Source organism: Capricornis sumatraensis, chromosome 8 (assembly GCF_032405125.1).
Source record: "Capricornis sumatraensis isolate serow.1 chromosome 8, serow.2, whole genome shotgun sequence".
NCBI classification, from domain to species: Eukaryota; Metazoa; Chordata; class Mammalia; order Artiodactyla; family Bovidae; genus Capricornis; species Capricornis sumatraensis.
Window position 1 is genome coordinate 10757468 of NC_091076.1, and position 24974 is coordinate 10782441.

Sequence of the window (24974 nt, forward strand, 5' to 3'; positions counted from 1 at the left end):
GAGCCCCGGGGTCAGGCAGGGACGTGGGCTCCTTGGAGAGGAGTGGGGGGCGGATCTGGGAGGGGGAGGCTGGCTTGTCCCCACTCCCCTGCTCAGAACCCTCAGCTGCCCACTGCCTTAGCACAAAGCCTCCTCGGCCTAGTCCTGGAGCCCCTCGCCCACCACCACCACCTTGCTACCTGCCCTGGGCAGCCCACCCCCCACTGCCCAGCCTCGACCCCAGGCCCACTGTCACTGTGCCCATGCCTTGCCTGGCCCGGGGCCCCTGCGTCTTAACCCGCCCGCCACACTCCCTGCCCTCACTCACCCTGGGGCATAGGGAGCCTTGGGCTCTGCCTTGATGGGGGGCCCAGAACCCCCCAGGAAGGGCTTGGGAGCAACACCCATGCCGTTGTTGTTGTTGCAGTTGAGCGGGGCGCTGTAGCTCGGGGGTGGGAGGGCCCCATGGCGCCCCGGGGAGGGTCCGCCCCCCGGGGGGCTCAGGTGGTGGACCCCGCTGGAGCCGGGGATCGCTGGCTGCCCATGGGGGTAGGAGGCCGCACTGGCTGGAGCAGAGATGTCAGGGAAGCAGCTGCGGAGAAGGGAGGAAGCTCAGCGCCAGCGGGGGCCCCCAGCCCCTCCCGGGGCCCCACCCGCAGGGCAGCATGGACCCCGCAGAGGGCTTGGAGGCTGGCAGAGGGGGAGGAGCAGCTTTTGGAGGCGGGACGTTGTCACGCCTCCCAGGTGAGGCCCGTGGGGCTGGGGGCGGGGCCACTCACAGGTCAGAGGCGTCCTCCTTGCTGATGTACTCCTCCAGGATGCTGGTGTCTATGTTGGAAGGCTCCAGGGCGCCGTTGATGTCGTGGCCTGCGGGGAGGAGTGGCCGTGAGCCACGGCAGAGACCCAGCACCCACCGCCCCCCGACCTGTGTCCACATGGAGGGAGAGCCCTTCACAGTCACCACCTGCCGCCCCTCCAGCAGGCAGGGACGCTGCTGCCCCCAGCCCACAAGGCCCCCTGGACTCCTCCAAGAGGGGAGGGCCCCACAGTCTGCATCTGGACGGACCCACCAGCTCCTGCCCCTCCATCCCCTCTCCCAGATGCATGACACGAGCAAGTCCCTTCGTCTTGTCTATAAGATGGGGTGAACGTGTCCCCATCTTACGGGGTGCCGTGAGCAGCAAATGAGGTGCCACCACCCTCACAGCCTCGGGCCCAGACTCGCTGACTGTCCTGCCCTGTCCTCCAGGTGGCGGTTCCAGACAGCCCAGATGCGGGCAGCCAGGAGCATCGGGCCTGGCCGGGCTGGACCACACATCCTGGGGGAGGTGGGTGGCGCATGGGGTTCGGGGAGACTCCTGCACCCCGGGCCCAGCTGCAGGTGGAGAGGGAGTCAGGGTCGGAGTCAGGAGCACCCAGCCCCCGCTCAGAGCGTGTGCCTACCACCCTCATAATGAGGGCGAGGGTGCTGAGCCCAGAGGAGAAAACAGCCTCAGAGAGGTTCAGCAGGGAACAGCGGGGGCCCTGGGCCCTCCCCCTGGCCTGGCCCCACCAAGTGGGGGGACTCTCAGAAAAGGCGCCCCCGTGCTCTCGGGCATCAGCAGGGGAGGAGTTGCCCTCCCCTGCTCCCCCCTCCCAGGGTCACCTTGCAGGGAGAGTTGGAGGGCGGGGTGATAAGGGGGCTGACGTGGGAGATGCGTCAACCCCGATAATGGAGGCTGGCCCCCCCACCCTGTTAGCCTGGGCTGGCTGGCCCCAACTGAGGCAGGAGGCATCCCTCCCACAGGCCCCTAGGCCGTGAGTCAGGGGTCTGATCTCATGCTCCCTCTCCTGGTGAACCCTGAGAACAGACATCAGGTCCAGTAATAAATCCTAGATCACCTACTGCGTGCTGTGTGACCTTGGACAGGTCACTCACCCTCTCTGAGCCTCAAGCTCCTCAGTAAAATGGGGACACGAACAGCTAACACTTTACAGGGTTGTCTGAGGATGAAAAAAATTAAGGTGTATAAGGGGCCTGGCACATAGTGGGTGCTCAGCGAACAGTGGCTGTCCTCACTCCCCAGCACCCAGAGCCCTGGGGTCCCCAGGAACCCCCGACTCAGGCCTCTCCCTGGCCCCAGCCGGCATTTCAAGAATGCTGAGCCCCGCTTAGGTGATTAATGAGTGGCTAAGCCCTCCTAGGAAGTCACGCGCTGCCTGGGATAGGCCCTCCTGCCTGGGCTCACCCAGCCAGGAACAAGGGACATCCACCAAGCATCGCCAGTGGCTGCCCGGGGCAAGGGGAGCTTCTCAAGCTGGGAGTGACCAGGCTGCAGGCCGAGATCCTAGGACTCCAGTCACACTCCAGCCCCCACTCCATCCTTCTCAGTTAACCAAAGGTCCCATTTATTGAGCGCCTGCTGTGCCCCAGGCACTTTTAGGGCCTAACACATTAATAATCGTAGGAGTTTATTCTATGCAAGGCAACCTACAGGCCCTTCCCGTGCAGTGAGACACTTCATCCTCCCAACCTGTAACGGTGAGAATGACGTGATGATGATGATTTTGACAGGGGCTCCCACTGAGTGCCCACCAGGCCCCAGCGCCCTTCTAAGTGCTTAATGGGTTTACCTCCCAATCGCCCCTGAAGACCTGGTGTTTGTTATTAGCCTCATTCTCTTTGTCCAGAGAAGCCAAGTCTCTTGCCCAAGGCAACAAGGCGAGGAGAGGCCAGGGGCACGGGCCTGACTCCAAGAGGGAAGGTTTGGTTGGCTTCCTGGCCATCCTGGGCGACCCCCCTGGACGCGGGATGGTCCCGAGGGAGGCAGGATGGCACAGGGAATGGGGAGGGAGGAGGTACTGGAGCGTCACGCCCACCTTGGCCGCTGAAGCTGCAGGTTTTTGAGACTGAACTTGGAATCCACAGTGAATGATGGGGTGATGGAGTCATGGTGTTGCTATTTATAACAGGCCACCCCTCCTCCCCTCCTCCCCCTCCTCCCCTGGCTAGGAGCACTCCTAATCACCCCTAATCCTCCTGCCCACCTCCCCCCACCCCAGGGATTGGTGGGGGGGGGGCTCAGACAGAGGCATCTTGGGAGACCCTAACGAGAACCAGATGTGGTTGGGGGGAGGAGAGGCCCTCCGGTGCCAGGGGCCGGGCGGACGGGAGGATGCAGGCGGGAGGGGTGAGCCACTGGGGCAGGGTGGGGGTGGGCTGACGGGTGGGAGAGAAGTATGAGGTTTGGGGGTTGAGGGGCCTCCTGAGGGACCCTGACCCCAAATATTCGCTTTCTCTGGGAGTCGTCGAGGCCTGTCTGGCCCTCTCCCCACACCAGCCATCCTAAAGGGTCCAGCCACTAAGCAGATGCCCCCAGTCTGTCCGTGAACCACACTGGAGATCTCTAACCAAACTTTCCAGCCCTGGGACTCCTGAGGCTGGAGCAGAGGCCCCCAGGAACTCAGGAGAAAGGCAGGGCACCCAGGGCACACTCTTGGGGGTGCCCCCTTCCCCACCACTCCCAAAAGAACCCTGGAAATTGCTGAGCCAGCAGCAGACACCTGGCAGGCAGGAAGCTAAGCGTGTCACCTGCTGATCCTCAAGACCTCCCTGGGAGGTGTGGAGGCTGCCCAAGGCCCTACAGCCTGAAGGTGGCACCACCAGGTCAGGTCCTTGCCCTGCCTCTCCCCAGACCCTCCAACTTCCCATTGCTCGGGACACCCAGAACCCTCGTGCAAGGCCTGGCAGCTGGGCCCCCTGCCTGCCCAACGGCTGCTCCTGCCCCAGTGCCCCTCCCCACAACTCTCCAGGGTCCAGCCCCAGCCTCACTCCCTCTTGGGACAAAAAGCCCCACTTGCTCTTCGGGGCCTTGGCACGTGCTGTTCCCTCAGTTCAGTTCAGTCGCTCAGTCGTGTTCAACTTTCTGCGACCCTCCCTGTCCATCACCAACTCCCGGAGTTTACTCAAGGTCATGTCCACTGAGTCGGTGATGCCATCCAAACATCTCATCTTCTGTCCCTCAAGCTGTTCCCATTCCTCATCACTCGTTAGGTTTGGCCTTAAGTGTAAGTTCCTCCCAGAGACCATGTCTGACTCTCCCAATGCCCAGCCTTCTCTCTACTTTCTCATCAGGCCCTTCACTCACACGCCCTAAGGGCAGAATTGGCCCTCTGCCCACCCACAGCCGCCATTCACCGAGCGGTCATTCTGCCCAGCCCCACGTCACACACTTAATATACAGCTCTTTTGGCGGCTGCACGGCATGTGGGATCTTGGTTCCTCGACTAGGGATCTATCCCATGCCCCCTGCCTTGGAAGCGTGGGGTCTTGAGCACTGGACCGTATATAACACATATATAATTCTTATAACAATCCTCCGGGGTAGGTGGTTTTCTTGTTCCCTGTTTCACAGATGAGGAAACTGCAGCTCAGAAAGGATAAATGTCTTTCCACTCCCTTGAAGGTATGGCAGCTGGGCTGAGTCCTCCCCATCTGCCCTGTGTGGCATTAGCATCTAAGCATACCATAGGCACACAATAAATGTTCGTGGGATGAATGAGCAGAGTGGCAAGCGGGGCACTGGGGCCAGGCCTGCCTGGGTCTGGGGACCTCCGCCCAGCTGTGCTGCGGTCAGGGTCCAGGGCTAGACGGGGCCCTCCAGGCACCGCCCCTGCCCTGCTGAGCTATGCACCCCAGCTGCTCCTCATTAATTAGGCCCTTTATTACCTGCTTTTAACAGGAGCCAGACACTGCTCCTTCCCAGGGAGACAGGGATCGGGGCTGTGGGAAGGAAGCCTCCTGCCCTTCTCTCTCCTCCTCCCTCTAAGGCCACCCAGCTGAGCAGAAGGGGAACCCAGGGGACACAAGCCAGGTGCGGGCTGAGGGTGTGTGGGGGCCCAGGTGGTCCTTCACCCTGCACCCTTCCCTTCCTCCCCCATCATGCTCACGCCCCCTCACCACCAGCTGTGGCTGCTGGCTGAGTCTCGGGCATTGTCCCGAGGAACGGGGGAGGGTGGGGACACGGCACAGTGGGAGGCTTGTGCCCTGTCCACACCCTCCCCCCCACCCGTCAATGGGGCACTTGTCAATTCATGCCCCAAACATGGCGGAAATCCCGTCGGCCACGTGGCTGTGGGCGGGGCAGGCCAGGGCCCAAGGATGCCATCCGGGACGAGCTGATCGGAACCCGGGGCAATCAGGGCACAGGTCTGTCCTCCCACTGTCGACTGTCCACCCCAGGGATCCTGCCTCCAGACGAGGACTGGCCCAGGGTAGCAATGGTCAGGAGACTGCCCACCTTGGCGCTCCCACAATGCCCTAAATGGACCCCTGGGGTCACAGAGACCTGGTTGGTAATGTGGGCCCCTCCTTCATTGCTGTGTGACCCTCAGTAAGTGGCCTGACCTCTCTGGCCTTAGCTTCCTTCTCTCTCAAGTGCAGGAGATTCCTGCACCATGGGGTGGTCGTGAGTCTTCAATGAGATGGTGGGAGAGCTCCTCACCCCAGGAGGCCATTCCTCAGTTAGTGGTAACTATCCTATCTCCATCAACCTTGGGATTCTCATCGCCTTCCCTGCCCAGGCACAACTGGTGCCATGTTGTTATTCTGGCATACCCGTGGCACAGTCCAGCCTCCAGGACTTGGCTGTAGCCATCCCCGCTCCAGTGGGTAGGACTTCAGTGACTGCCTGCCTGCCCTGGCAGTCCTTCCGCAACCACCCCAGTCACAGAGGGCCCCCGTGCTGTGGTTTCATCTCCCAGTATTGACTGAGCTGATCAACATGTGCCAAACTAGTTCCCACTGGGACAGGGCATATGGGCTCTCACCTCCCTTGGTCTGGACTATCTTTATTAATATGACCTATGATTAATATATGATAACTAATTCAGGCTTCAGATTCTGACCAGAGCCTTCTCACCCAAACTGCCTTCAGGTCAAATGCTTGATTCTGCAAGCTACCCTCTGCATCTCAGCATCGAATCCCCAGTTAGCCTGGGGCTGAATGACAAGGATGTGGCTCTGGAGTCATTGCCAGCAGATCCTTAAATCTGACCCACGGTTGTCTTTGTTCCCTCTCAACTTCTTGCCAAAAATGCAGTCGAGTCCTGCATCCTGTTTGCAGAGACCCTTCTACTCCAGGGGACCTGAAATCTTTAGCCCCCTCTGGGGTATAGCTGTGTCCTCCTTGGGTCCCCACACAGCTGCCATCCTGTCCTCAGATCCACACAAGGCTGAATGCTCAGCCCCAAGATGCTCCCAAGCCAGGTTCAACAGAGCTGGGCCCAGCAGCTGTGGCCCCTTCTTAGGGAACCCGCATTGGTCCCTAGGGATTTCCACTTTGCTCTGCGACCTCCAACTTCTCCCACAGCGACCAGGCCAGGCAGGCTGGGGAAGACCCCTCGCGGTAGAGGTAAAATAGGCACCCTGCAGCTCGGGGTGGGCTTACCAGGGTCACCCAGGCCCATTTGTGTTCACACACCAGCATGCCCCCCATGCATGTGTGCACACAAGGGCACACTCCCAGGCATGTATCCACTGGCACACACACGATCGTGTACATCCAAACATACACCTATGCAGAGGCACACATGCCGAACACTGACACACGCATGTGCACACACTGGCATGTTCCAAGTGTGCTCACTCATACCTTCACACGATTATTTACTGAGCTTCTACTATGTATCAGTCATGATGGTAGGCTCCGGAGATGAAGCAGTAAACAGACAAAACCTCCTGCCCTGTCCCGTTCGTGGCCAGGTAGGGGGCCTAGTCAGGGGACGACCTTGCCTTTGGGACCAGAGCAAAATAGCGAAGGGCAAGCTGGGGACACATGTGCACACCCTCTTCCCCAGGAGGGCCTGGGGAGGGTGGCAGTTTGCACAAGGAGCCCCCCACTTCCTCTTGGCTCCCCCTCACTTTCTGGCTGCCCCTCTCCCGGTCTCTTCACACCCACTCCCGGCCTGTCCCCGTCCCCTCTTCGGTATCAGGTTTGTTGGGTGTACATATAAATTGTGCTTTCCTTAAAAAAAAAAGACAAAACAAAAAAACCCTCCTGCCTACATGGAGCCGACATTCTGGATGCAGAGTCAGGTGACAAGATAGATGGGTAAAACCCACCGCATTTGAGACGGGGACAAATGTTACAGAGACACTAAAGCAGGGCGATAAGGCTGGGTTGCTAGGAGAGTGAGGAGCTGCGATTTGAAGCAGGATAGCAGGGAAGGCTTCACAGAGCCAAGCCAGGGAGGAGGTGAGCCGCACGGACCACTGGAAAGAGCATTCCAGGCAGCGGGGAGCCAGTGCAAAGGCCCTGAGGCATGTTCACATCTCAACACACCTCACATTTGTACACTCCTACCCACAGTGCTTCCCTGGTGGCTCAGTAGGTAAAGAATCTGCCTGCAGTGAAGGAGACTCCGGTGATGTGGGCTTAATCCCTGGGTCGGGAAGATTCTCTGGAGGAGGAAATGGCAACCCACTCCAGTCTTCGTGCCGGGAAAATCCCACGGACAGAGGAGCCCAGCAGGCTACAGTCGATAGGATCGCAAACAGTCGGACACGACTGAGTGAGCACGCACGCATGCCTGCAGTGCTCACTGACCCACGGTAGGCCCGGGCCAGCACAGCTCCCCATCAGCTCCAGGTGAAGCCAGTTCGCTGAGCGAACTCGGTGTGAGCCAGTCCAACTCCGTCACCAAAGGCAGCCTCCTCCAAGTTAGCAAAGCAGGGGATGAGGATTCCCCGCTCTCTCGAAGACCACAGACCCCAGGAGAAGAACCATGGTGGGGAGAAGGGAGCACGGGGGACTGAGGTGATGAAGAGGAGAGTGGGGGGGTGGTGGGTCCCCAAGCTCCTCAGAGAGACAGAGGCTGTGGTTATGCATTAGTGGGGCTGGAGGAATCTAGGTCAGATGGAGGAAAACCTTTCCCACCTATGAGCAAGGAGGCAGGGAGAGGCCAGGAAGCCCTGAAGCCAACTGTCCGTGGTCCAGGCCAGGGGCTGCTTAGGAGCCAATTGCCCCTCGACCCAGGGTTTTCCCTTCCTTCCTTCCTCCAGCCTCAACAGTCTTGGGGTCTCACTGCTTCTATCACACAACCCTGACCATCTGAGTGAGGAGTCTGAGGTCCAGAGAGGTCCAGGGGCTGGACAGCAGTCACCCAGCACAGCCGCACGTGAATGGTCAGGCCCCCCAGCACACAGACGAGAGGCCCCTTCCCGCCCCACTCCAAGCTGGCACCCAGCTGTGACGGGCTGCAGGTCAGGAGACGGGATCCCACCCAGCTCTGCCACCACAGTTGTCCTGAGGGAGTCTGCCCCATCGCCTCCTCCTCCTGCCTCAGCAGCCCCCTGTCAGAAGTGAGGGGACCCCAGCTGCACTTCACAGGGCCCCAGGACTCCTGAGAGACAACACATGCCTAAACCTCCGGCCTGGGTGCGGCTGGCAAAGACAAAGGATGGTCAAGTCCCTTCCCCCGGCCACCAGCCAGAGTTCCTCATCTCTGAGCTGGAGGGTGGGGCAGGCCCCACTGGAGGCACCGGGAACCAGGAGTGGCATCAGGACCAGGCAGGGCCATGTAGCGGCCTCTGAGTACAGGGTGCTCAACAAGGCGACAGCTTCCCTTCAGCTCTGGAACGAGCAGCCCAGAGAGGGTGAGGGGCTTTCCCAAGACACACAGCGCCAGCCACAGGCCCCAGTCCGACGCTGGGAGTACTGACCTACCCTCGGACCAATAAAGTGGGGAGCGTAGTACCTGGTGTGAGCCTCCCAGGGGAGAGCAGTCTCAGTCCAGGCCGCAGGCACCCCACCAGGCACCATCCCAGACCCCCTTTATCTAATCCCCACGGAAACCCTGAGAGGCAGGTACGACGCCTATAGCTGTGTTGCCATTCTACAGATGGGAAGGTGGAGGCACAAAGAGGTTTAGGGACAAGACTAGGAGAAGGCTAAGGACAGACCGACAGCCCACCTCAATGAATGCAGAAACCCACATGAGCTCAAGGGGCTGCCCAACATCCTGGCAACAGGGGCTGGAGACCAAGATGGGAGAGGATGCCTCTCCATACACACACCCAGGCTGCGGGGGAACCCGATGCCCAGAGGAGGGCTCGGTGAAAAGGAAGAAGGTGGGAGAAAAAGGGCAGGCAGCCTGGGTAGGGCAGGGCCGGCCCCGGTTAATAATGCAGTTAATGATTTCTTCTCCCCATCCTTATCGAGAGGGCAAAGTCCAAGGGCAGCAGCCAATCAGCAGCCCCCGCTGGGCGGTTACCCAGTGGCCTCTGCTGCCAGGGCCCCCAGTCCTGCGAGGAGTCAGAGAGCGGGGGCCAGGTCCCCAGGAGGGGGCCGTTCTGCCCAGAGCAGCCTATCTTTCCCCCCAACACCCTGCTTGGCTCTGCCTAAGACCCCCGGAGCCCCTCTGCTCAGGCCCCCAGACTCAGGAGAGGCCCTGGGGTCGGCAGGCTGGAAGCAGCCTGCTCCGCTCCTCTGCGCTGAACCAGGCCCCGACCCTGCCTCTGTTCACACAGTCATTGTTGCTTCCATCTCCTGCCCCCTCCCACCCTGTCCGGCCCTACACTGGGTGCTGGGAACAGAGAGATGAGTCAGTCGCCCACCCCACCACTGCCCCTGCTACCTACCACGTCCCCTCCAGCTGGAGTCAGGACCTAGGGAGGCGGGGCTGGGACAGCAGTCCTCCAGAGGGGCTCTGTGCAGACCCAGGAGGTACCCCATCTCATCCCCTTGAGAATCAGGGGTCTGGTGGTCTCCCCCACCCACCAACTCCCCGGAGCATACTGCAGACAGGTGGACTCGGGCACAGTGCCTGGTCACACACCGCATCTCAGCCCCAGACTCCCGTCCAAGGTGGGCATCCTCTTCCCGAGTGGTCAGGTGGGCTCCCCGGGGGCCTCCTCTGCAGGCAGACTGGGGAAAGCGGGCCATGCCATCCTTCCCCTTCCCCATCCAAGAGCTGAGGAAGGGTCAAAACCAGGATCTGGTGTTCTGGGGTTGGTGAGGAGCCCAGCGCCCCCTCCCCCCCATGTCCAGTGTATATGTCCTGTTGCGAGGTCAGGAGCTTGCCTTTGTTTGGTGGCTAAAAAGAATCATACTGGAAGCCCCTGCTCTGGTCCAGCCTACCTGCCTACCCCAGACAGGTAGGGGACATGAAGCCAGAGAAGGAAAGTCACCAGCCCAAGCTACCCATCAGGTCTGGAAGGAGTGAAAACCCAGCTCTCACCTCCAATCCTAGCAGGGCTCTAGAGGCCGGGGGAGGCACCCCAACCTCTGGGTGGCCTCTCCAGCACATGCTGGCAGCCCAGCTCCGCTCAGTCGCTTCCTCCATCCCCACCGGCTTTCCGAGGGCTGGCCGCTGTTCACTCACACCCCATGCATCCCTGAAGCCAGGGGCCAGCACCCTCTGCCTTCTAAAACATCCCTCTTCTCCAGGGCTGGAGGAGAAGGCTCATCAGAGCCCAGGGCAGCATCAAGACCTTCTCTGCTGCCCACTCCTGTCTTGCAGGTGAGGAAAAGGGGTCCAGAGAGGGCCACACAGCTCTCAGCGACCGAGCCCACCCCACAACCTCTAAGACCCCATAGGGATCCTCCGATGCCGCCTGGCCCTGGCCCTGACCAGCTCTGGGAGCCCCAGGCCCCAGCCAGTCAACGTGATTAGGAGGACACCTGCCACTGTGTCCCGGTTACCTGCTGGGAGCCAGTGCATCGTGCCCGGAGGGTCCACTCTCTGCAGGCCCTGTGCCCGCGGGTCTGGGCGGCCGTAGCCTCCCTCTAGGGGATTAGCAAGGCGGTCACGGGGGCCTGGCTGTACCAGCCTCGAGGGGGCCGCCCTGTCCCAGCCTCCCACCTGAAGCTCAAAGCGCCTTAGCCTCCAGACCCCCACCCTGGGGCCGGGTACAGCCTGGCCCCCTACTCTGTGCGGGCAGGACCCAGGACACACGCCTGATGTGCCTGGAGAGGGGGCCTTGCCACACGAGGGGCCTGGGCACACCCTGCCCCCTTCAGTCAAGCTCTCTCCTGTCTCCAAGCCCAGAGCTGAAAGCACAGACCCTGCGCCTATGTACCCACTGTCCTGGGGGGTGACCACAGCCAAGCAGGACCCGGGATGAGAGCTCAGGCGTCCCCCAGCCCCAAGGGACATACGCACCGCGTCTCTTCCCTCCCCCTGGAACAACACGTCCACCACGCACACAACAGCACCGCTGCCCACGCTTCCACACTTCCACTCATGAGCACACTCGCCAGCAACCCCCACCCCCAGGGGTTCCCTAACACCCACGCTGAGTCCCCCATGTGTCACTGTCCACCAGATTCCCGGCCAGGCCTTCCCCCCCCAAGCTGCCCGGGAGACCCCAGCCCTCAGCGCCTGCCCCACCTTCCCCCCATCGCAGGCTCTGGGAGCACTTTTCCAGCCCCTGGCTCCCTCCACAGACATTCTTGAGTCTCCTCTTATCTCTCTGGAGGGAGCAGCACAGCCTCCCCGCCAGGCCAGCCAGGCCAGCCGCATGGCTGAGCTGTGGCGTCAGCCCCCACCCCCACCCCCCACCCACAGCCAGGAGGGAAAGTTTGGCTCCGGAGACAGGGAGCCTGGGCCAGCCAGGCCCACCCCTCTGCCCGGGCCCAGGGTCCTGGGGGAGGAGGCGCGGGGATATCTGCAGGAAGCAAGGGGGTCTGGCTTGTGAGTCATCGGGACGTCTGGCACGCTCAGGGCACCCCCAAAAGAGTAGCCCCCCAAGCAAGGACGAGTGCTCCCTTCCTACCTCCCCAGGGTGTCCATAAAGCCCCTCAAGGCTCCTAAAGGATTAACAGGAGCTGGGGAGGACCAGAGCCCCTGGGACCGATGGGGAAATGTCAGGACCCTCAAATGGCCCATCCGCTCAGGATCAACCACTCAACCTAGTCCCAACCTGACTTCTTGGATCTGGGGCTGCGGGGAGCGTCCCAAAAACTGCAGTGGGGAGGCCTGAGGTTTGGGGATGCCCTTACCTGGGTTGTTTAGTAAGCTTTCTCCCTGTCTGTGACTTCTGGCTGGGGGCAGCAAGCAGAGTGGACAAAGGCTCTGACCCTCACACCCCGGAAGTCACAGTGAGAAACTGAGTCAAAGAAAGGCCTTCCTTACTTCCTCACAGGACCCCAAAGAGATCTGGGTGCTGGGCTTGAAACCTGGGCCCTAATTCCCTGCCCTGTGTGCCCTGTGGGCCACCCGCAACTCACCAGGGTTAGGTTCACACTGAGGGAAGGTTCTGGATCATCGAGTTTTGCATTCTGAAAGCCCTGAGGTGCAGGGTATGGGCTCAGGGACTGGGGAGCAGGTAGGGGCAGAGGGTGGGCTACCGAGGTGGGTGGAGAGGGACACGAAAGCACCCAGAAGGTCTGGCTAGATGTTCCAGCAAGGGTCTGAGAAGCCGGGGGGTGTCAGCCTGCGCCTGTCCCCCTCCCCCACGTTGTCCCTTCCCTCCTGACCTCAGCACCCGAGAGGAGGACAGCTTGGAGGAGGGGCGGAGGCTACTCAGGAAAAGGGGAGAGGAGTTGGTGAGATGAAGGTGCCGTGCCCCCAAAACCACTGCTCAGGAGCAGGGAGAGGGCAGAAGAAAACACTAGGGTGTGTGTAGATCCTGGCCCTGGCAAGGGTCCTGTAGGGTCAAGGTGAGGAGAAGAGGCCACTCTTGGGACAGGGGCACCGTCTGAGGGGGCAGAGCTCCAAGGACAGGTGTGAGACACAGCCCAGAGGACCCTCGGGGGGTTGGCAGGAGGCAGCAAGAGGTCTCAGAGGGCGGAGGTGGCTAACGCGGCAGGGGCAGCGGGAGGGGGGGGTGATGATGCCAATTTCAAGAAGGTTCCAGCCCAAGGAGAACATTGGAGGTGGAGGGGGTGGAATCCTGCCCACAGAGGAATGTCTGGGAGGGGTACCCCAGCCCCTAGTAAGGGAGGGGTAGCTGCTTCCAGGGGAAGTTCAGCCATGGGGGAGGAGGTGGCCTTGGAGAAGGTGGGTGACGGTCCTGAAGGGGGTCTCCCCGTCCTGATGGGGGTCCTAGGCTCCCGGAAGCACCGTGGGGCAGGTCCCAGCTCCTAGGAGTCAGGGGGCAGCGGGAGCAGGGTGCCAATCTGAAAGGCACAGCGGGGCGTCTGGGTCCTTGGGGAGGGGTGGGGGTCCCAGTCTCTGGGAGGCACCATGGGGTGCCAGCCTAAGAGGCATGGAGGACCTCCAGAAGGCGTGCTGGGGACCCCAGCCTAGAGGGGGTTCCAGCGAAGCACAGGGACGGTCCCCGGGGTCGGGGAAGTGTCAGAATTTAGAGGGGACTGAGGGTCCTGGAAGGCGTGAAGGAGGGCTGAGTAGGGACGGGACGCAGCTCCAAGGAAGTTGTGTGTGGGGGGGGGAGGCAGATCAGGGAGGGGGAACCCAAGTTCAGCGGAGGTGGGTATTAACCTGCAGGAGACGGAGGAGGGCCCCCGCCCGGAGCACGCGTTCTGGCGGGGTCCCGGCGTGGCGAAAGCACAGTCAGAGGTCCCAGTCCCCAGGCAGACCGGGTTGGGGGCTCCCAGCGCGAGAGGGTCGCCGTCCCCGCCGGCCCCGCGCGGTCCCTCACCTTCGAAGAAGCGCTGCAGCGCCTCCGTCTCGTCCACCACCTCCATGTCCGGCCTGCCCGGCGCGCACTCCGCCCCGGCCCCGCTACAGCCCGGCCCGGGGGCGCGGCACCGCCGGCGCGGCCAGCGCGACAGTCCCGGCTCGGCTCCCGCTGCCGTCCCGCCCGGCCCGCCGCCGCGTTCGCCCCCAGCGCGGCCCTGGCCCGGCCCCTGCCCGCCCCGCACGCGCCCCGCCCGCCGGCCGCGCGCCGCGCCCCCTGCCGGCCCGCCGCAGCCCCGCGCCGGGCAGGATGCGCGCGGCTCCTTCTGGGGGCGCTCGGCGCGGGGGGCGCTCCTAATCGAGTTGGGGGGGGTCGCTGCGCCCCCAGACCCCTGTGCTGCGGGAGGCCAGGACCCCCGCAGTCCTCGCCTGCCTCTGGGGTAAGAGAAGACAGCAGGCTTCTCAATCTCAGATGTTCAGAACCAAACTTCAGGGATAGCCCCCGTTTCCTCTGCTGACCCACTGCCCATCTCAGCAATAATAAGTTGCATTTCTCAAATATTCGTTAGGGGCCAGGCCCACCCTGAGTGCTCTACGGGGATTATCTCCGAGTTCTTCCTCTCAGGTACCCTACCAAAGAGAGACTACTATGTGATTTTACAGATGCGAACACTGAGGCTCAGTGAAGTTTGGTACCGTCTGAGGAAGTCTGTCCTGTACAACCTTGCAGTGATGGGGGAATTTCTCTCTGTCTTCCATCAGGGTCACTGCCAGCCACATGTGGCCGCCGAGCCCTTGAAATTTTTAGTTAATTTTAATTAGTTCAAATTTAAATAGTTATGTGTAGCTGCGGTATTCAACAGTCCAGGTCTAACGGTTTCAAAGTGATTAGGTTCAAAGGCAACATCAGAGCCAGGTCCTGGCTGACCTGGGAAACTGCCCCTTCCGTCATCCAGGAGGGTCCCGCGTGAACCCACCAGCCTTCTCTCTCTGTCTCCATCTCTGTGAGCGCCTCTCATTTCTTTCCTGCCGAACAGCACAGCCTCTCTCCCCACTGATCTCCTCTATAACCCTCCCTATCACTCTTTTTATCTGTTTTTATTATTTGTTTATTCTTTGGCCATGCCACACAGCATGTGGGATCTTAGTTCCCCAACTAGGGATGGAACCCCCCAACCCCCGTACCCCTGCATTGCAAAACACAGAGTCTTAAACACTGGACCACCAGGGTAGTCACCCAAATCACTCTTTTTAAAACGTAGATCAGATCATGTCACTTCTTTCCTAAAACCTGGGCTTTCCCTTTGCACTCCAAACAATATCTAGGCCCATCCATGCAGCTGCAAATGGCATTATATTTGTGGATGTATAACTGATAGACTTCCTAGTTGGTGCTAGAGATAAAGAGCCCGCCTGTCAACACAGGAGATTTAAGAGACACGGGTTCGATCCCTGGGTTGGGAAGATCCCCTGGAAGAGGAAATGGCAACCCACTCCAGTATTCTTGCCTGGAGAATCCCATGGACAGAGGGTCCTGGTGGGCTAGGGTCCGTAGGGTCGCAAAGAGTCAGGCATGACTAAAACGACTTCGCACACACACACAAGTATACAGCAGAAACCAACACAACATTGTAAATCATACTCCGATAAAAATTTAAAAAACAAAAACAATATCTAAACTCCCGCCCTGGTTTTCCAAGGCCACGTATGACCTCCTCCTGCCTGTAACGCTGACCTCATCTCCTACTTTTCTCTCCATTGCTAAGTCACGGCCACCAAAAGTCCTCTTTGCCATCACTCAAACATGCCAGACTCACACCAGCCACAGGGCCTTGGCACATGCTGTTCCATCTGTCTGCAACATTGGTTCCCCTGAGCTGGTTCCTTCGGAGTAGTTAGTCTCAGCTCATTCATCACCTCACTGGCCATCCTATTGAAAGCAATTCCCCCTGTGTGCATAAGTGCTAAGTTGCTCAATTGTGTCCAACTCTTTGCAACCCCATGGACTGTAGCCCACAGGTTCCTCTGTCCATGGGATTCTCCAGTCAAGAATACTGGAGTGAGTTGCCATGCCCCCTTTCAGGGGATCTTCCCAAGCCAGGGATCGAAGCCTCCTCTCTTAAAGTCTCCTGCATTGGCAAGCGGGTTCTCTACTACTAGGACCACCTGGGAAGCCCAGTTCCCCCTACCTAGCCTTTCTTTCTCACCACAAAAAAGATTTGTATCTACTCTTTGTTATCATTCTCCTCGGTCAAGAATGAAAGCTCTATGAGGGCAAGGGTATTTTCTGGCTTGGTCAGTGCTCTAACTTCAGCACCAAGAATGCTACTTGGCACACAGTAGATGCTCAAAATAGTAATAGATGTGATGAATGAATGACTAGGGTGGTATCTTCAAACTGCAGAATCTTAGAACTCTGAAACCTCTGAAGCAGGGAATTCTGGAATCCTGGACCCAGAGAATCATCTCACTACAGAGTGGCTCCGCTCACAGCCTCCCTGGGTCCTCAGACACAGCACGGGGGCTGGAAAAAAATCCACCCGACTCTTGTTGTTGTTCAGTTGCTAAGTCGTGCTCTACTCTCTAGGACCCCATGGACTGCAGCACACCAGGCTTCCCTGTCTTTCACTATTTTCCGGAGCTTGCTCAAACTCGTGTCCATTGAGTCGATGACGCCATCCAACCATGTCACCCGCTGTCACCCCCTTCTTCTCCTGCCTTCTATCTTTCCCAACATCCGGGGCTTTTCCAGGAAGTCAGTTCGTTGCATCAGGTGGCCACTGTATTGGAGCTTCAACCTCAGCATCAGTCCTTGCAGTGACTATTCAGGCTTTGTTTCCTCGGGATTGATTGACAGATGACAAAACTGAAACAGCGGCCAAGGAGGGGGTGGTGGGAGGACTCACTGGCAGATCAAGATGCCAGTCTAGCCAGCCCACCGGTGGCCCCTCAGAGGACAGTGGGGGATGGGGGGCGAGCTGGGCTACCAGGTGGAGGTGGCAGTGAGAGCCTGCAAAGCGGTTTCCACCCAGGCCACCCTCCTCCTCCCCACCAGCGGCCAGCCTTGGTGGGAGTGGGGGGGACAGCCGGGGCCTGAGCCCCAGATGTGGCCCAGTCAGCAGGCCCGTGGTGGCCCGCCGAGGAGGGTCAATGCCACGACAGTTCTGGGGCTGGGGGAGGGGGTGCCCAGGCCGGCGGGCGCCTCACAATGAGGTTTTGTCCCCCGGGGGCCGCTCTCGGAGCTGTTGCTCTTAGATATATAGAAATGGATTTTGCTGGAGGCCCCAGCTGTGTGTGCTGACCGGCGCTCCCCCCGCAAGGGCCCGACTGAGGGAGGGAGAGGGCCACACTGAGACGCCTATTCTTTTCCAGCTGATACACCCCAGAGGTTTTTCCCCCTCTGCAGCCTCCCTTAAGACAATTGTTATTCTCTGCTCTGCCCCCTCCCCCACCCGGGTCAGGCCCGCCCTGTGGACAAAGTAGACACCCGCCTACGCCGAGTGATTTTTTAAAATGAATTTATTTTAGGAGTTGCCCAGGACCGCCTGAAAAATCAGCTTCTTTATAAGCCTCCCCCATCCACAGGTCTTCCTGCCACATCCCACGTGGTGCCCAAAAAGTCTACCATTAGAAGACGGTCCCCATCCGTGAGCGATGCCTTGCCCTGGCAGTGGGTGGATGGGGCTATGTGAATTTTGTCCCCAGCACCCAAGTCCTCAGGCTGGGTTGTTGGGCCTTGAAGATGCATGCGGTGGGGTGGGGCTTCCTGTTCATCTCATGGGAGCTGGCCTCGCTCAGGGGGTTCTCGTCCTGCTGACTCCACTAAACCACTGAGCAAGGGAGCAGTGGTCCCCCGAGATCTTCATCTCTCCGCTGGGGGAGTAGGGTGGCTGAAAGGTCCCTGACTCCAGGGCTCAGCGAAGAGTCAAGACTGCCACCCTCCAACTCCATAATGAAGGAGGTTGAGGCTGGTGAGGGAGCCCCAAAGAGCCTTGCGTAAGCAGGACCTTGAGGGAACCCATCCGTGGAGAGAAGTCCCTGCCAGTACCCCCTCTTCACCATGCCACATGAGAGAGGGACCGAGATTTCTGTGCTGGCCGGGCAGACATAGCTGTCCCTGGGGCTGGCTCAGCCATTCTACAAGGCCTGTCCTCTGTACCTTCATCTCTGAATCAACCCATTATTCCCACCTCACGGTGTAGGTAAAGTACCAGGGAGGTGATTGATAAATGAGGCTTTCTCTGATTCCAGGTCAGTTCCCAGAGCCCAGCGCTGGCCCTTGAGGGGGCAGTCGGGTTAGGAAGAGGTGGCCACTCAGCAGGCAACCCTGGGGAAAGGGAGGCAGGGACGTGAGGGTTAATGAGTAACGGGCTGGAGGCTGGCCCAGGGGAGGGTGGAGCGCTGTGGACAGAACCCTCCCTACTGCAGCCTGCAGGACTCCGGGCCTCCTTGTGGACCCACACAGCCCTTGGCACCTGCCCACTTTGCAGAGGAAGAGAGGAGGGCCCAAAGGGTGGTGAGCGTGAACCCAGGGAGTCAGCAAGTGAGGGGCCCCTCGCGAGCAAGCAGGGTCATCCCTCTCCCGCCTCCCTCCCAGCTGAGATGGGACAGGCCATCCGGGGGGCCAAGTGGGGTCTGGGAGGCAAGGCGCTGCTCCAGTCCTTCCCCCATCGCTCCTCATGAGAGCCTCTCCCCGTTCCACACTCTGGCTGTGTGAGTGACCTCAGGCAAGTCACAGAACCTCTCTGATCCTCAGCTTCTGCTTCTGCTCCCCTGATAGGATAATTTGCAAACTAAATGAGACCACAAGGTGTGAAGAACCTCTGGAAACCATTAGGCGAGTGTGGAGGCAGGCCACCGTCCAGGGCTGGGAAGGCCTGGATTTTAGTCCTAGATCTGCCCCTGGGCCTGAGTGCCCTTGAGAAGGTTTCCACCTGTGTGCAGCCTCAGTTTCCTCTGTTCAAAGAGGCCTGGAGGAAGGCAGAACCACTCTGTCACCCTCCCCAGCCCCTCAGTCTGCACTCAGAGCTGGGAGGGTGGGCAGTGTGGGGAGGGGAAGGTCCAGGTCTGGTCAGACCTTGGCTGGGTCAGTGTCTGGGCGGCACTGGTGCAGGTCCCCTCGGGACTGGCTGGAGGAACAGCGCCATCTGCTGTGTGGAGGGGGCAGACCTGGGCACCGGGCTGGCAGGAGGCCTGGCCGCCTGCCCACCCTGGCCTTGCAGCCGCTCCTCAGGCCTCACTGGCCTGGGGCCAGGCTGGAAGGGGGTTCCTGGGCCTGACCAGGTCTTTTGCACTCTCCCTAGGGAGGGTGGGCTAGGAGGTCTCCATGAGGGTAGACCCTGAGTTCCAGCCTGAGTGCTGCCAAGATGGGCTTGCCTGGTGGCTCAGACAGTAAACAACTTGCCTGCAACGTGGGAGACCCGGGTTCGATCCCTGGGTCAGGAAGATCCTCTGGAGAAGGGAATGGCTACCTACTTGCCTGGAGAATCCCATGGACGGGCGAGCCTGGCAGGCTACAGTCCATGGCATCGCAGAGTCAGGCATGACTGAGCAACTAGACACTTTCACAGGGAAGCCCTCCGCAAAGACTTCCAGTGGCCCCTGCATTCCAGCGCTCCACCAACCGGCCACCCCCTACCCTTGGCTCACGGCAGTCAGGGTTGGGGGAAGGGCAGGCACTGTCAGACCTGCCTGGTTCCCCATCCTCTCTGGTCTTGGGCAGTTTCCTTACCCTCTCTGGGTCTCAGACCCCTCAGGGGGAAGAAAGGGCCCTAAAGTGGTCAGACAGATCCCCTGGCACGTGTCTGACACAGGCAGGGCCCAACAAGGAGCTGCCCCCATTCAAATGGGGCTTCAGGGGTTTTCCGGTCTCTCACTGAGACTCCGAGGGTGGTCCTGGACCAGGGCATTGACAGTGGTGACAGCCGACCTCAGGGGGATCCCTCCCGCCACTCTGCCACTGAGACCCACCCCACCCAGCCTGCAGGGAAGAGAGGTCACTCCAGGCGGCCAGCACGCTTCTACATCCAGTTTATACACAGCTCTATACAATATACAGAAACCTTTATATACAGACATATTTATAGAATAAGCTATATTAATGTCTCTTTTTTACAGCAATATTAGTTTGGATCTTTCATACATTAGGTACAAAAAAAGTCATGGGAGGATGGCACAAACAGTGCATGAGTGTCTGTGGGGCCCAGCTCTCACTACTGATTGCATATGGAGGTCGCCCAGGCCCCTGGGAGGACAGGCCGGTGCCGTCCGGGAGACCTTGTGCTGCGGGTCTGGGGGACAGAGTGGGGGGTCGGTCTGAGCCGAGCTGGGCTGAGGGGGGTGGCTCAGACCCCCCCAAGTGTGGTGCATGGAGGAAGGGAGACACACGCAGCAGGCCCAGCCTCCAGGGGCAAGGTGGGGAGGGGTGGGCTGACCCGGGGGCGTCCAGGGCTGAGTCCGAGCCTGCCCCAGCCCCAAGCCTGCAACCCTGTGCGGCTGCAGCCTTGGGGGTGGGGAGTCTGTCCCTGATGGCTCAGTCCTGGGCATGGGTGGGCACCACGCCCCCTCAGAAGTCCCAGGCCCACCCTGGTGGAGGAGGAATTAAAAGGCCAGATCCCAAGCACCCCTGCTATTGGCTGGGTTGCTAGTTGGAACTTTACTCTGATTTATGATTTGTCTTTTTTTTTTTAAACTCTTACAGCCACTGATTCCATCTTGCTTCTGTGCAGGGGGGGTGGGGGCCAGCCAGCAGGGGCAGGAGATTGATGGTGGGTGAAGGAGATTGATGCAGGTGGGAGTCACAGAGGCCAAGGGAGGCCCAGCTCCCAGGTCTCTGTCCCCATGTGGCAGGGTGGGCAGGGGTCCCAGATACCAGTGATTGTGAAATGGGGGTCTTGGTGAGGGAAGCCCTAGGCGACCCAGGGAGGCCATGGGTGGGCCCAGAGTAGGGGGGACCATGCCTCCGAGGAGATGAAGGCACAAGCAGGCGGTCAACGCCTCGGCACATGCCTGTCTTCCAAACCAGGGGTCGGAGTGGCCGGCGAGACAAGAGGGACGATGTATCAGAAGCTGAGCTCGTCCCGTGGCCCCTGCTGCATGGCGCCTCTCGTGTTTGCCGCCTGTTGTTTCAGCAGGCCGGGGCGGGGGGCAGCAGGCAGGGCGGGGAGGGCGGGGAGGGCGCCCCAGCCACCCCCGGCCCTGTCCTCAGGGACGGCGCACACTCATGCACGTGCACACACACGCCCCCGCTTCCCCAGCATGCACCACCCCCTGCTGGGCCTCCAGGGACAGGCAGGGTCTCCACCCCATCCCCCATGCTTCCCCAACCCAGCAGGGAAGGAGCCCCTCCAGTGGAGGCTGTACAGGCCTCAGGCTAAGCCCCTCGCCCTCCCGGGTGTCTAGCCAGGTCCCACAATACCCTACTCTTGGCCCCACTTCCTGACAACAGGACATGGCAGGTGGGAGAGGAGAGAGCCCAGCTCCCAGGGGAGAGCCCAGGGCCGGGGGCCAAGGAGAGGGAGCTGCGGGGAGCAGAGGCTTGTTTGGTTTCAGATCCCAGGGCCTGGGGTGCCGAGGCCTGGGGGAGGTGATTAAAAGGGGCGGCGGGGGTTGGTGGGACCTTCCTCTGCCCAGGGCACTGGCTCTGTAGCCAGGGCTTGCCCTCCACCCTTTAAGTGGCCAGGATCCTGGGGGTAGAGGGCAGACCAGGAAGGAACGGGCTGGCGGGGCAGGCAGGCCTGGGTACCCGGGACCCATCGACAGCGGGATCACCGTGAGGGACATCAAGCAGAGACGGGCGGGCCACCTCCAGGCCCCATGGCTGCCTTGGGCCCTGTGGAGGCTGCCCCCTGCCTGCTTAGAAAGGGGCGGCTGAACACACGATTGCAAGGGCAAGGGGGGCTTGTAAGCCCAGGACACTTCCTGAGCCCAGCCCAGCAGCTTCTGTAAACATACATGGCACTGCAGGCCACCTTGGTGGGGGGTGGTCACCCCACGGGGCTGGCCAGCAGGCACCAGATCTCGGGGTGGCCAGGGCAGATGCCAGCCTGGACCACAGATGAGAATATGTGGGGAGGGGGCCGCTCTCCATCTCGGCCCTGGGAGAGCAGCCAGAGGGCAGTGATGGGGAGTCAGCATACTCATGGCCTGTCCTGGAATAGGGGGTGCCAGGATGCCCCTGTTGGGGGGCAGTCAGGCTGGGAGGGCAGAGTATGGCCCTGCCCCGCCCCCCTGTGGCAGGCTGTCCCTGCAGCCTCCTCCCTGCTCCACTGCCCTCCCTGTCATTCCCGATCTGGAGGGCCCAGATCCCAGCTGCCTTGGCTCCGGGGGGGTCCTAAGCTGAGGTAAGGAGGCGGACCCCCCAGCTCAGCAGCAGTGCTCAACGCCTGAGGCGACACTGGCTCGGGAGCGGCCTCTCCCCAAAGCTGCCCGGCCCGAGGGGCAGCCACCAGGAGCCCGAAGGAGCCACCTGCTCTGGCCCAGGCCACGGTCGGTAGCCACTCCTGGGTGCTGCTAGCGTGCCGAGATGACCAGGTCGTCCTGCTTGGTGGGGCTGGCCCCGCGGCCAGCCGGGGTAGAAGTCCGGACCTTGTCCACTGCCAGGCACTCCTGGCTGCTGAGGCCCGTGGGGGTCAGGTCCATGAGCTCGCCCGAGGAGCTGAGTGGGAAGGAGGGTGACAGCGAGATGCCCGAGGAGGGGTCGGCTGAGCCAGCGAAGAGCCGTGGGGGCTTGGGCACCAGATTGGGCTCGAACTGGGCTCGGAGCAGGATCTCCTGCTGGCTGGGGGACTTGGGGCCCTCGGCGTAGTCGCTGGTGGGGCTCTCAGGCACCACCATGCAGTAGAGGTCCTGGAAGGAACTGCTCTTGCTGTCCAAGTTGAAGAGGCTGTCGATGAACTCGGCAAACTCCAGCACCTGCGGGCTGGGCGAGTCCCCCAGGCGCCCCTCCTGCAGCGCCAGCTCTCCACTGCGGGGGGCTGCCCCTCCGCCCCCTTCCTCCGGCTCCTCGTTGGCCGCGGCGCTGGGGGGCCGCTCGGGAGTGACGCCCCCACTGCCCAGGGCGGCCTCCAGGGGCTGCGTGTCCTGCGAGTGTTTGGACAGGCTGTCGGCTGCCAGCAGTTCGGTGCGCGAGCTCAGGGATGGGTTCTCCTCAGGGATGGCCGGGTCGATGTAGAAGAGGTGGCCCTCGTCGCGCTCCAGCACGGCATGGAGGCTAGGCGAGCCGCGGATGCTGCGGAAGCCGGAGGAGCGGCGCGAGTCGAAGCTGTACAGAGACTCCGTGTCCGACAGACTCTCCATGGTGGCCAGTGGCGCCCGCCGCGCCTGCAGCTCGGCTGCCAGCCGCTCCTGGGTAGACAGCAGCAGCAGCTCCACCGGGTCCTGGCGGGCCGCCGAGGCCGCGGCCACGGGGGAGAGCAGCCGCCCCTCCGAGAAGCCCTCCAGGCTCATCTCAGACTGGGACTTGCTCCTGCAGGTGGGGCAGGGAAGGGTGAGACTCAGAGGGGCGGGGAGACCCACCCCCAGGTCCTCTGGCTGGAGGGAACTTGGGGAGGGGAGGAGGGGAAAGTAGCTGAACGGTCTGGGGACAGGGAATCCTCATTTTTAAAACCAGCTCAGGAGACCCCAAGATAGAAGACAGGAGGGTTGGTGCAGGGCCAAGCGGGGCAGCGGTGGTGGGGGGGGCACTGGTGCCCGTCTCACGGCGCCGACAGGAGACGGAGGCCCAGAGAGGCTGGCTGCCCCAGGTCCCTGGGGGCAGAGGTGAAGGGGAGAGGGGGAAGGAGGGAAGGCAGGGAGGGAGGCGGCACAGCTGAGAGCCGCATCCACTGGGTCCAGCACGCTCCGGGCCAGCACCTAGAGGGGGTCCTTTCTGAGCTGCTGTCACTTCCTTCCTCACCCTGGGGTCCCTCCCACCTCTCCCAGGGGGTGTAGTCCTTTGCTGGATGGGGCCCCGGAGCCCCGGGCTCCACACACCGGCCTGCAGGGAGTGACTGAAGGACCAGGGATGGGGAGGCAGCGGTTACTGTGGCTGCACGGACACTGGCTCCCCCGTTTCTGTGTAGGTGCATGGGTGTCCACCTGTTTGCGTCTAAACGGCTAATGAGTGAATCTGTGTTTGTGACCCGGGGTGTATGCATCCCTAGACACCCACTGGCCCATGTGGGCTTCAGTGGTGGCAGGCTGAGGGGCAGTGGAGGGCAGAGCAGGAGCGACCCCAAACAGGGGGGCAATCCTTCCTATGCACACGGACAGAGCTGTGTGAACATATGAGGGCCCGGGGTGTGTATACGGAGGTCCACAAGTGTTCACGCTCTGAAGGCGCGCTTGGGACCCCTGCACGCACTCTCTGGGCTGGGGGACAGCGCTGACCTGATGCTGCTGTCTCGGCGGTCTGCGGCGGGCAGCTCCAGGGCCAGCCCGGCAGGCACGGGTGGCCCCGTGGGCAGCGGCTGCTGCTGGAAGATGAGCTCGGGGGTCAGGTCCACCTCTGTGGGGCTCACCATGACCTTCGCAGCGGACAGCAGGGCGGTCTTCCCTTTGTTGTAGTTCTCCAGCACCTGGGGACGGGACGGGGAAGTGGGCAGTGGCTGAGGGGTGACACTCATGTGTGGGCGCAGGGTGGCAGGCCAGGCCTCTCAGGCCCAACAGACCTTCATGGGGTCAGCTGGGCCCACTCTCCTTCCTACCAGGTCCCCGCTCCTCCAGGAAGGCCAGAGACGGGCCCTGTGATGGAGCCTCGCCCCACACATGGGCCAGATTGGAGCCTCCCTGCGGTCGGCCGTTCCATGGCTGGGAGATGGCCAAGGTGGCCCCTGCTTGGCTGTGTATCCGCCCAGCGCCAGGTGGCTTTGGGGTTTCTGAGCCCAGCCTGCTTCAGGGACAGGTCCTCACGCATATTCTAGACCCTCCCACCTCAGGACCACACGGTGGCGTAGACAGAGCCGGGTGTGGGGGCCAGGACACGAAGGGGCTCCCTGGCCCACTGGGTGTCCAGGGAGTGCACACTTCTGAGTGTTGCCACCCCCTTGTGTGTGATGCGGGGACGGGCCCAGCCAGCGGGGGGTGGGGGTGGGCGGCAGCTCACCTTGTTGAGCCCCTCCATGACCACGTAGGGGAGGTGCTCGTGCAGCATGGCCGGCGAGATGATCACCTCGTTGAAGGCCTTGTTGTCGCCCCAGATGGCGAAGTATGTGGGCTCCTCCTGCTCACAGCAGCTGAGGGGTACAGGGGCCAGAGGGAAGCCGGGGGTGTGGGCGGCAGCCTGGCCTTGGCCCCCAGGCCCCTGGCCCTGCTCTTGGCCCTGGGTGAATTTGGAGACCCCTTGTTTGGCCGGGCCAGCCGGGCTGTGTCCCTGGGCTCCTCGCTCCCCACCCGCGCCAGGAACGTCTTTGCCAAACAGAGGCAGAGAGGCTGACCTGGGGCCTCAGTCCTGACCC

The 24974-nt window shown here is 61.4% G+C and overlaps 2 protein-coding genes across 2 annotated transcripts in view; both read right to left on the reverse strand.

Moving 5' to 3' along the window:
* Positions 1 to 10680, reverse strand: part of MYRF (myelin regulatory factor) — a 30815-nt gene extending 20135 nt beyond the window's left edge. The window contains exons 1-3 of the mRNA XM_068976652.1: positions 10662 to 10680; positions 759 to 846; positions 308 to 571 (exon numbers count right to left, since the gene is read on the reverse strand). Coding sequence (XP_068832753.1) covers positions 308 to 571; positions 759 to 846; positions 10662 to 10680 — 371 coding nt within the window. The remainder of the gene's footprint in view (positions 1 to 307; positions 572 to 758; positions 847 to 10661) is intronic.
* Positions 10681 to 22050: 11370 nt separating this feature from the next.
* Positions 22051 to 24974, reverse strand: part of DAGLA (diacylglycerol lipase alpha) — a 63753-nt gene continuing 60829 nt past the window's right edge. The window contains exons 18-20 of the mRNA XM_068978202.1: positions 24623 to 24752; positions 23908 to 24095; positions 22051 to 23005 (exon numbers count right to left, since the gene is read on the reverse strand). Of these exons, the coding sequence (XP_068834303.1) occupies positions 22051 to 23005; positions 23908 to 24095; positions 24623 to 24752 (1273 nt within the window). The remainder of the gene's footprint in view (positions 23006 to 23907; positions 24096 to 24622; positions 24753 to 24974) is intronic.